The sequence below is a fragment of the Juglans microcarpa x Juglans regia genome, chromosome 6D (genome assembly GCF_004785595.1).
Source record: "Juglans microcarpa x Juglans regia isolate MS1-56 chromosome 6D, Jm3101_v1.0, whole genome shotgun sequence".
In the NCBI taxonomy this organism is placed as follows: Eukaryota; Viridiplantae; Streptophyta; class Magnoliopsida; order Fagales; family Juglandaceae; genus Juglans; species Juglans microcarpa x Juglans regia.
This window is the reverse complement of record NC_054604.1, coordinates 17,433,959-17,446,080: the sequence shown is the minus strand read 5'-3', so window position 1 is coordinate 17,446,080 and position 12,122 is coordinate 17,433,959. Positions and strand designations below refer to the sequence as shown.

General features: G+C 37.7%; 1 protein-coding gene across 2 annotated transcripts; it reads left to right on the top strand.

Annotated features, from left to right (window-relative positions):
* The first annotated feature begins 776 nt into the window (after positions 1-776).
* Positions 777-3,207, top strand: LOC121236137 (disease resistance RPP13-like protein 4). 2 transcript variants are annotated; one of them, XM_041132650.1, is made up of 2 exons: positions 777-2,974; positions 3,041-3,207. In XM_041132650.1, exons 1-2 carry the CDS (start codon positions 2,111-2,113, stop codon positions 3,062-3,064), a joined length of 888 nt encoding a protein of 295 aa, XP_040988584.1. In that variant the 5' UTR covers positions 777-2,110; the 3' UTR covers positions 3,065-3,207. The 2 variants fall into 2 exon arrangements, with proteins under 2 accessions (XP_040988584.1, XP_040988585.1); XM_041132651.1 differs by having other exon boundaries at positions 777-2,979; positions 3,046-3,207.
* The last annotated feature ends 8,915 nt before the right edge of the window (positions 3,208-12,122 follow it).

Below are 12,122 nucleotides of genomic sequence, written 5' to 3'. Positions count from 1 at the left end.
TGACTATTGTATGATTGAGTTCTATATTGCATGAATGTTTATCAAAATTAAGTTAAATGTTCATGTAAAGAAAGCATGAATGCTTGAGGTTAATGAATTGGCCATAAAAGAAAGGTACCATGAGGTTGGGATGGATGGCAACGTTGAAATGCATCACTGGATGTGCCTAGTGATGACCCGTTTCTAAGGTTTAAGTTCTTAAGCCGGTCACTCTGAAAAGAACCATTGATCACGAGGGTCATACCAAGTTACCTATGAGGGTGCTCCAGCCTCTTCATGCCGCCCTCACATAGCCGATGTTACCTCACGGTTCTCTCATCCTAACAACATTAACACTCTCCTCAACTTTCCCATACCAAAACATATGAGGATTAATTAAACGTTGCAAATCATGAGGCCAGGAAGGGAGAGGAGCGGATAAGGTTAGGGTTTCTCTTCTCTCCATCCATATTCGTTTTTAATAAATAGTGATGTGGCATGCCACGTCAATCAGTAATGTTGAGCAGTAACTAGGAGGAGGCAAACTAGCATTTTCCAATGCTAAAAGTGAATATTTTGGAACCCTAGGCTAGATGGGCAATCAGGCTAGGTTTGAGTGACCCACTGCCCACCCCAATATAGCATTTTCCTTTTACTGAACGTGATATTAAGAAGAAGAGAGCACTAATAAACAAGATACGTCCAAGAATAAAATGGAGTTATAAAGGCATTCCAATTCTTTATCCTTTCCTTTTTCATTCCCTCTTCTTTTCTTTTTCTCCCGTCCTTCAACTCTTCCTTCACCCTCCAATTAAGAATAAATACAGGAGCTCTTTGGCTGAGATGCTCTCCCCACTGATACTTTGTTTCTTGCTCTATTAACACGTAGAATGGATACTTTTCTCTCCTCATGGTTTTGATGTTCTTCTTCTTTTGTTTTTCAAGAAAAGAAGTTGCTTCTCTAGGCCATTATTCTTGTACTTCACTTCCTACCATTCCTTTCCTTTTTCTGAAGTGTATGTTGGTACTTGTGGGTGGTGGATCAAAACCAAAAGAGGGTGTCGTCGAGCTCGAATTTTTCCGTTAAAAGTCTTGCCTTCTCTTCCTTCCCATTCAGTCCGTTTCATTTGTCATCTCTTTGCCTTCCCCAGTTCCCACCATGGCTTCACTCAAAGCTGACATGCAGACGTATTTTGCTTGAGCAATGGGAGGCAAAGAACAACATCAATGGAAGAAACAACGGCGGGCGCCATCCATCTTGTTTGGACAAAGTACGGGAAAAACTCCATCAACTGAAAGATGTAGTGAAAGATCTCTAGAATAGGCGAGTCTGAAGAAACCATCCGTTGACTCCCTCGTGGTTAAAAGCCTCGACAACTGCCCCTGGTGATTCCCCATCATCCGTACAAACTGATCCTGATACGAAGCTCCTATCAATCAATTCTTCGTGAAATCACAAGCCAGTTATGAAGACAGATCAAAAACCTTCCGGAGTCGACAGCAGTTCACAAAAGGAGCCCGAGGCCTATGAAGAGTTCCATAAACGACTCCACCCACACAATTGTAAAAGCTTTTCCAATAGCTCCTTTTACGAGGAAATTGAGTCGATTTATAAAGACATGGGTGATGACAATAAATTCTTTTTGTCGTGCATCGCTATGCTCTCGGAAAATGAAGTGGTGAAGAGGAGGCTCTTGACAAATTGGTGGGTCGGAGAGGACAAATTGAAAACTTTAAGTTCTGAAAAAAAAACACCAGAGGAACGTGTTGATGAAATTCTTGACAGTTTCAGGGTAAAGGGCTTAATCGAGCCTGCAGAAGAGCCGGGAAAAGAGAGAGTTAAAAACTACAGAATGCATCCCCTTGTGCGCTCTGCTGTGAATAGGCTTTCTGCGGAGAACAAGTTCTTTGCTTTTAATGACAACGGAATTCTGACTGCAAATATCTCGGAGTCAAACAGGGCTTGCATTATTAAGTATCAAGCGACTCCAGAGAACCAAAGACCGGAAAATTGGAGGAACATGGAAAAAATCGCTACGATATTCAATGTTAGTGAGCCTTTTCCAGATCTCAATTTGCAGCAGTTGACAAAGAAGAAAGATTCAATTCTGGGGGGGAATGGATATCGAAGATGAGAAGCGTCAAAGTTCTTTATCTGGGAAGATGGTGGAAAGACCCTGCCTATCACATTGAAGTGGAGAGCGCTGCTTTCTTGAGTGGGTTGAAGAGTATGAAAGAGTTAAGGCTACTTAGCCTTCAAGGGATCTCCAATATTAACAAGCTTCCACGTTCCATTGGCCGCCTCAAAAATTTGATAATCATAGATGTCAAGGAATGTCATAATCTGGAGGCACTTCCAGAGGATGTTTCCTTTCTCAATAACCTCACATACTTGGATGTTTCTAATTGTCATATTCTGGATCGCATGCCGAAGGGGATATCATCTCTTAAAAAACTCCAAGTCTTTAAGGGGTTTGTCATTACTGCTGAACCAAGCAACAATTTAGGTGCCCTTGATGATTTGAAAGAACTGACAGAGCTGAGGAAACTATCTATCATTGCAAACAGCAACCACTTCCCAACGGTAATAGACTTGGAAGTTCTCCAACGACTTGGAAAGCTTCGAATTCTGGCAATAGCATGGGAGTCAAAGCAAGGCAGTCATGGAACAAAAGGATTGACAAGAACTGAAGAAACCAGGCTTCCTGCGCTCCTACCTGAAAACTTGGAGAAATTGAGTCTTCAGGGTTTTCCTAAGCCAAAGATGCCATCTTGGCTAGTAGAAGCTAAATTAAAAAGCCTAAAGAAACTCTACATCAAAGGAGGAATGCTCAAAACACTAGGTAATGAACCCCTGGAGTCGATTGAGACTCTATGCTTGAAGTTCTTGAGTGACTTGAAGACAGATTGGAAGGAATTGCAGGAAAGGTTTCCGTCCATGGTTCACTTGAAGAAAGTGAAATGCCCTAGGGTCACCTTCTGCCCTTGTGATGAGGATGGAGTGTGGGTCAAGCCTCCAACAAATTGAGTAAGAGCAGTTTCAATAAAACATATATTGGGAAATGGGTATTGTTATCTGGTATAACCCAAAATGTTTATAAATTTGTTGTATGCTTTGTTCATGTTTGTTTTAAGTTTTTATTAAACCTATGTGTTGCTTAGGTGGGTGTTGTACTTTGATTCTAATTGCTAATATCTACTACTTCTTATATGTCAGATCCTTATAACCTTTCTTTTTCTCCATTAAAGCCATTTCATGATTTTTCAACAAAAATGCAGCTAACTGAAACGCAGAGCAACTTTTGTTAAGAATAAAAAACCAAACCCATGATGATTTTCAAATGACCTTCTTTAATGGTTTTATTTACATTCATTGAAATAATGCTATATTCATTCATCTAATCTTTACAATCTAAAATTGTTCTATTTTACAATCTAAAATTGTACAAGGACAGGTGATGGAGACATCGGCCACGTGGATATATATTGGACATTTTGATGAAAACTAATTGTTATCGGTTATTTCCCATTTCTCTGTAGGATTAAATATCAAATTGCCCTTGTGCTTGCCACTTGGACAGATGGTGCTTCTAATCTATAATTTTCAAGCTTTTTCTCTATATATGTACTTTCAGCTTTCATTATTTCAATTAATATTGTGTTAAAAATACCTGTTATCGATGACTAGATGACACATGTACTTTCACATACCTGTGAAAAATTGTAAAATCTTTTAAAAAATTATTTTAAAAAGATAATAATAAAAGCCTAGTTGACCTAGACGCTACTTGAAGTGTAACGCCCCGTTCCCGCAGGGATCGAAGAGTTACTCCCTATAACTTAAAACTCACAATTCCTCAATACATTTACAGACTCCAAAAATATAAAGTCATCAGAATACTACAAAAAATCTCTTAATAAAATCCGCCGATTCTCAGAAATCTTCTATGAGTAATCTACTATACTTAAATAATTATTTCATCGATGCTCCATAATCCTGATCCGTAGCTGAACTATTCAAAATCATCTTAAATAAATCATGGAGATAAGGAGTGAGTTATCAACAACTCAGTAAACAGAGGACATATACTATTGTGTAAACATGAGCATTTTTATAGAGTTCAGAATGCAGAAACAAAACATTTCAGTATCAATATGCAAATATCAAAAATACATATTATCAAAAAATCAGAGCAACTTTTCAAACATTTTATATTCAGAAACCAACTTTTCATATTCAAAGACTCATTTGGCACAATATGACTGAACATCTTCATCTTATCATATCATATCAGAGCATCATATCATAACAGAGACCATATTTAACCCCCATGATAGGGTTGTGCATCTAGCGGAAAGTCAAGCAGAACATAAAATCACCATGTTAACAAAGCGATTGCACTCAAAACAAAAAACCACTATTATATCCCGTGGCGGGCCAAAGGTTCTTATTGTATCCCTTGACAGGGCCAGAGGTCACTATTGTATCCCGTGACGGCCAGAGGTCACTATTGTATCCCGTGACAGGGCCAGAAGTCACTATTATCTCCCGTGACGGGGCCAGAGGTCACTATTGTATCCCGTGACAGGGCCACATCTCAGAGCAAAACATAATCAGAATCACCATATCAGAATCGGAATCAGAGTCAGAACAGAATCAGAAAGTCATGCCAAAGGTTTTTCAGATGCCACATCATAACAAAACAGAGTACTGATATTCAGATCATTTCACATTTTCCAAAACAGATTCGGAACATCTTCGTGTCACATGCAAAATTTATCAAATTTTTATATTTGCTCATTTTTCTCAGTTCAATAACAGAATGTCAAAAATAAACTTATGTCTGCACCAGTCATGCTAGAAAATATTTTATTCTTATATAGAATTTCATGAGTAATGCAGAACAAATAACTGAAGTCATTTCAGAGTTCTTTGCCTAACAAAACATGCACATTTTCCAAAAATAACATCAGTTCATTTTATTTTATACAAAGTCTAGCATAGGAACCCCGCTTACCTGAACTTCTTAGCTTATCAGAATTTCTCCATAGCAGTACTGAACAAAAATCAATCGTCACTTATAAAATAATCACGTAATTCTCATAAATTTTCAATAAATCATGTATTTCGATATTTAAGCCAAAGCTTCTAAAATAACCTATTTTAATTAAACTTTTAAAATTATCATTACCCTAAAATATTGTCGCTTTTCAAATTCACTGGAATCCGCTTATTAATTACTTAACCTAATTCCAAATAACAACAGCACAGTACATAAGCTGCCACCATATAGAACAACCCAACCGAAACCACACGTTAACATAATGAGGTTTGGATGGCTTACAACTAAACGAGCAAAACTGTAACATCATCTCAAAATTATTCTTCTTCCTACGTAAGGCGTTACGGGTGAAAACTATCCTAGTTTGAAAGCTTACCGAGAGGGAAGGGAGACGTGCAGTAAATCCTTGCTCACCCGGAGAAGCTTGCGACAGCGGATTGGGGAGGTACTGGGTGATCGGCGACATGAAATAACACTAAGAGAGAGAGAGAGAGCGAGAGAGAGATGAGGGAAAGCAAACGAAGAGTGAGAGAGCGAGAGAAAAAGAGCAGCATGTGAGGGACTCATCGTGAGGGCAGTGACGAAACGGAGACAAGGTGGCTGGGAGCGGCGACAGTGTCGTCTTTTACAATTGAGGCAAACGGCGTGGGCGGTGGCTTAAGGGCTATGGGTTGGTTGAGTCAAGATTTCTTTGTTTCGGGTGTTAAAAACAGGGGTCCTTCGGTGGTAGTGAAGCAGCGTCTTCCGTCGTTCAGGGGGCTTGCCGTGTGGGTTGTGGCGTGGAAGAGCTTGGCAGTGGAACTGCCCTTCGGTGGTGGTTGTGAGGTTTGGGCAGTGTGGCTCTGTGCGGTGGACACACGTGGGATTGAGCTTTCTTTGAGTGGCTCTCGGTGGGTGGGTCTCTTGCCGTGTGATCTAAGTGCTTGTGGTGGAGCTCGACCTCTGCTGGCCGTGGGTGGTGCACTGCAAAATGCACGGTGCAGGGCGGAGGACAAAGATATGAGGGCTAGGGGTACGGTGCTAAGTATGCTGACGGAAGGAGAAACACGGTGGTAGAAGCTGTGGGGCTGCACGATGGTGGTTTCTATGATCAATGTAGTGATATATCTAGCGGCTTCTGAAAACCCTAGTGGGAAAATCACGTACATGCAAGAGATATAGAAGTGAAAACTGCTTCCTCGTTGCAACTGCTTGGGCTTACTGGTCCATTCCATGCATTTGGGCTCATGGGTATGGTACGATAAATGGGTTGGGACCCAAAAGAAACTAAAAGATGCTTAAACAGGCACAGTCCGAAAAATAGAAAAGTCCAACAAAAGAAAAAGGCACAATAAAAATAAATAAGAGCCAATTAAAAAAAAAAACACTACAACTCAATATTAATAAAATAAAATAATTAAAGTCCAACAATAAAATTATTCATTAAAGCAAAGAGCAAATTTAAATACAAACACTAATTAATATCAAAAAAGCACATTAAAGTAAATTTCACAACTTAAGAATTATAAAATAAATCCAACGAGAAATTCGATAAATTTTAAAACAAGAAAAACAATATTTAAATTAATTAAAATAATCTTTCACTAAAAAAAATACACTAAAATACGGGGTATTACATGAAGCCACCCGACGAGCACATGCAGGCTGGCTCTCATGAACCAGGCTCGTGTCTAAGATGACCCAAGCAACATCAGATTGGATCCCACCATTCTAGTATAGTTATATAATTAGAATTTATATAGTTAAATTCAATAATGTAATTATATGAGCTAATTATTATAAAATAATATACTTATTGTAATGCCCCGATCCCGAAGGTCTAGAGAGTTAGCTCTTAATATCTAATATCAACATAAATAACACAACTATAAAATTCAGAAAATTTCATAAAATATTAATTCATTTACTCAACCCAAAAATCTATGTTCAATGGAACAACAAAGAAGTTATCATTAACATAAATTAAAAATTCTCTAAAGACTCAAAAATACTCTTAAATCATCAAATCAAAATAACCGAAAGTAAATCAATTTACTAACTACGATTCTCAAATATGCACTTGTACCCTCAGACACTTATTCTACTATGATCATAACACCTTGCTAAAACTTCTTACTCATGTTCTTCAGCTGAACCATCAAAATTATCTAAAAAAAAAATATGAAGATAAGGGGTGAGTTATCAACAACTCAGTAAGTAGAGGACATATACTAGTGTGTAAACATGAGCATTTACAGAGTTTGGAATGCAGAACAAACTATTTTCTTTCAGAATGCATAATCAGAATATTGTTTTCAAAATGCAGCGTCGAAACATGTTATCAAAAATATTAGAACGAAAGTTCAAAAATATTCATAATCAAAATCTCTTTGGCATAGCATAAACTGAAACATCACATCTTATATTATCATATAAGAACAAATACCATGTTTAACCCTCGTGGTAGGGTTGTGCAAATCTCGGTAGCTAACAAAGCAGAAACATAATGTGAATCTTCCCCTTATTCATTCTCGGAGCCCCTAGTGTGCACATAGAAAAGACCACGCAGAAAACCACTTTGTTTTCAAAGTGGGTGCACCAGAAACAGAAAAGTTGGTACCAACCCGAACAGAGGCCACAGTTTTACACCCCTAGTAAGGTCAAAACAGAACAGAAACAGAAACAGAATGTTATGCCAGAAGTTTTTAGAAATCACATCAGATCATATCAGAGTACAGAAAATCTTTAGAACAGAATAAAATCATATCACAAAACATAATTTATGCACAAAATTTCATATTCGTTCTCTTTTTCAAAGTTCAGAAACAGAATGTTAAAAATAAGTTCATGTCTACACCAGTCATGATAGAAAATACTTTCTTCTTAAACAGAATTTCATGAGTAATGCAAAATAAATAACTGAGGTAGTTCAAATTTATTTTCATAACCAAATATATATATTTTCTAAAAATCAATCTCAGCTCATTTTATTTTAATGTAAAGTCTAGTATAGGAATCTTGTTTACCTGGACTTCTTAGCTTTTCAGAATTTTTCTCAAAAATGTCGAACAATAATTAATCGCCACCTATAACATAATAATGCAATTTTCATAAATTTCTAATCGAATACATATTTCAATATTTAAGCCTAGGGTGCTAAAATGACCTCTTTTATTTCTTCAAAAACCTAACTTCGCATAATCCTAAAATATCGTCACATTTTCTAAATTCATCAATGTCCCAATAATCAGTCCAAACAAAACACAATATCTAACTTATTTACTAATGAGATCAAATTATAAAATAATAAAATTGTATAACATAATTATATCAAAAACTATTAAAGTAGACAAAGCAAAAATACCATTTAATTAAAATAGACTTAATTAGTCTCTCTTTAAAGAGTTCAAAATAAAAGTCTTGCACTACATTGTACTTCTAAAAATATATTAAATGAATAAAATAATACTAATACCATATTACAAATCTTTATTAATATCATTATAAAATCATGTATTTTCTTAAGTAAAATTAAACCAAGACTATTTATTAAAAACATAACACATTTAAACCAAACCCAACATAACTAGAATAATTTCTATAAAAGTAAAATCTAGCCCATAGTATTTTTAAAATACAAAACCATATGAAATAAGTCCAACACAAGTTAAGCCCATGGGCCTCAATGGCAAACTTTTAATATTGAAACTCTTTTTTTTTTCTCTTTTTTTTTTTTCCTTCTTCTAGTACCAGTCTTACGTACTAGCCTTTCACCAAAGTCGTGCTACGAACACTCACCGGGAGAGAGCTAGTTATGACGGACAAAGAGCTGGGCGATGGTGGGTGGTGATCGCAACGGAGCACTGAGAGAGAGAGAGAGATAGAGCAACACGGTGAGGGAGACGGAGAGTGAGGGAGAGATGGAGAAAGAGAGGACAGAAACTCACATTGAATGGAGGAGCTGCGTGTGGTGCGGAGAAGAGGATGGCTGTCCAGGCAGTGTTGTACGTGCGGGAAGGATTTGTGCAAAGAACTAGGAGATGGACAGTGGCAATGTCAGCGGCTAGATGGTAAAGCCACGGCTCACGGTGGCCGAAACGAAGTGCTATGTTTTGATGAGCAAAAACAGGGGGTCTTCGGTTCTCTATGCAGGTGGCTGCCAATCTCGCATGGGCTGGGCACAGAGGTGAAGGGCAGAGGTTTAAGTGGCTGATGGTTGAGTGGGTCACAACAGCTTATGGAGGTGCAGACCAAGTTCGTCGAGAAGGTGGCTGCGATGGCTTCATGCGGCATGCAACGCGGTGCACGTTTCGCGGTGTAGGAAGGCAGAGGCTTCCTGTTAGGGGCTGTTTCTATGGTGGCAAGGAGTGTGAAGCAGGAGAGATAGGTCGCGAGTTGTTGGGGAAAGAAAAGTGTAAGCGGAAACCCTAGTTTATCAAATTGGTGAACTGCGAAACGTGAGTGTATATATGTATATCTATTACACAACTGTTGCCGTGAATGTTTCGGGGATAGAGACGTTCATGCCATGGAGAAACTGACGAGGAAAATGCACTAAATGAAGCCGTGCACGACAAGAAATCTGTGGGGCTTTGTGATGAACTGTGAAGTTGCCGTGTGAATAAATAGATGTTTGAAACGAAACAAAAACAAACCCTAAAGATGAGGAGAATATAGAGGCGTACGTGCATGAGAGTGCAATCATGCGGTGTGGCGAAATGAAAATCATAAACTCAATTGGTTTTAATGATTTAAAAGACACGAGTGTGGGCTCGGCTTTTGGGCTTTTTCTTACGCATAAGCCCAAAAATATATAAAAATCGGGCTTGACTGGGTCTGGGTGTTACTCTTATACTATAATATAAATTGTTTAGCTGTAAATCTATTGAGTGCAAAATTGCAAAGTTATGAGGTTATAGCTTTTCGCCCGGGGGCATGCTATGGTACTACCCTGACCTTATGGCATCTATGCCCTATCCCCCAGCCAATCAGATCCGGTCACTTTTTTGCCACTTTGTCCTTACTTGGTAGCAAACCAATGAGTGCAAACTTGTAAAGTTATGAGGTTGAAGCTTTCCGCTCGGGGGTTTTCTATGGTAATATCATGACCTTATAGTATGATGCTCCATCCCCAGGCCAATCGGATTCAATTATTTTTTTGTCACTTTGTCCTTGCTTAGTAGCAAACTAATTGAGTGTAAAATTACAAAGTTATTAGGTTGGAGTTTTTCGCTCGAGGGCTTGCTATGGTAATACCCTGGCCTTAAGGCATGTATGCCCCGTCCTCGGGCCAATCGGATCTGGTTACTTTTTTTGCCACTTTGCCTTTGCTTAGTAGCAAATCAATTGAGTGCAAACTTACAAAGTTATGAGGTTGAAGCTTTTTGCTCGTGGGCTTCCTATGGTACTACTATTACCTTATAGCATGTATGCCTCATCTCCAAGCGAATTGGATCCGGTCACTTTTTTTCCACTTTCCCCTTGCTTAGTAGCAAATCAATTGAGTGCAAAGTTGCAAAGTTATGAGGTTGGAATTTTTCGCTCGGGGGCTTGCTATGGTACTACCCTGACTTTATGGTATGTATGCCCCATCCCTAGGCCAATCGGATCAGATCACTTTTTTGTCACTTTGCCCTTGCTTAGTAGCAAGCCAATTGAGTGCAAACTTGCAAAGTTTTGAGATTTTAGCTTTCAGTTCGAGAGCTTCCTATGGTACTACCATAACCTTACTACCATGTAACAATAATGTATATAATACCAATGTGTAATAACTAATGTATAATAGTATGTAATACTAATATATAATAACACTAGTATAATAACATGTAATTAGACACTAGTTAAATAATAATTGTTAATAATCAATACTAGATTTAATTTAGTGATGAAAAAAATATTATAACCATAAATAAAAACACTTACGGCTAAAACAAAGATTCAAATTAGTTTAGAGCTTGGTTTAGTTTAGTGTTTAGGAAAAACAAAAGCCCAAAAAATGGTTTAGGCGAAAGAAAGAGGCTTTAGAAGCCCAAAATCCTGGCAGTCCAGACCAAGAGGACCCAAACAGAGCCAAAATGACATTGTTTGATAAAAAAGAACTCTCCAACACAGCCAAAATTCAAGTAAAATGGCGTTGTTTTCAGATGGTAAAACTGCGCCATTTTACGTGGTTAGGGTTTTAACCAACCCCCTCCCCCCCTCGGGCAACGCTACGTACAGTCCACATAATAGTACTCCTTTGTAGTCCAAATATAGGAATAGACTAAAAGGCCCCATTTTTATCATAAAATTGACCAAAACACCCTTATTTCCAAATAAAGAACAAGTTAGAAATCTGAACTCATTTCGATTTCCCTCTCCCTCTCTGTGCCATGCGTCTGGGCATCTGCAAATTGTCGTGCATCTAGGTCCTCCACTACCATTTACAAAGCTTAGGTTGTTTTTCTTTCACCTCTGGTTCTGATATTTCCCAATTTCATTCTGATGTCTGACAATTTAATTTTCCAGCAATCGCATACAACCCATGGATATCCTTAAACTAAATAGTCAAAATTTCATCTGTGCACTAACAAAAGAAAATAACTTCTAATCAAAATGATTAATTGACATGAATCAGAATAGATTATGGCCATCTTGCATAGGCATTAAAGAAGTTTGAAAAAGAAAGGTAAGAGAAACGTCATGTTTCTGCAACAGAGTTGCATATATGTGAATTAACACAAGTAATTCAAACGTGTGAAGGCCACCTACTCTTATTTTGTATGAAGCATCACGATCACGTGTTTGGGGCATTGTATATTTAAACGTGTGTGGGGCATTGTATATTCAAGGTGTACGTGTGTATGATTTAATGGTTTTGATATTAATATTATTTAATACAAAAACAAGTGGGGTTTTGAAACGATGCTCCTTATTGTTTGTTTGTAGTTTGAAACATGTTCAGATTGTTTTTTATGTTTGTTTGTTTACGTAGCTAGTGCTAACTTATTTAATTTTTTCGATTTTATATTGTGCATAAATATATCAAGATTGTCTATAGAGAAATGGCAAGAAAGCACATCTAGTAGGCGATCGCTATTTTTTTATGAAAGTAGTAATTAT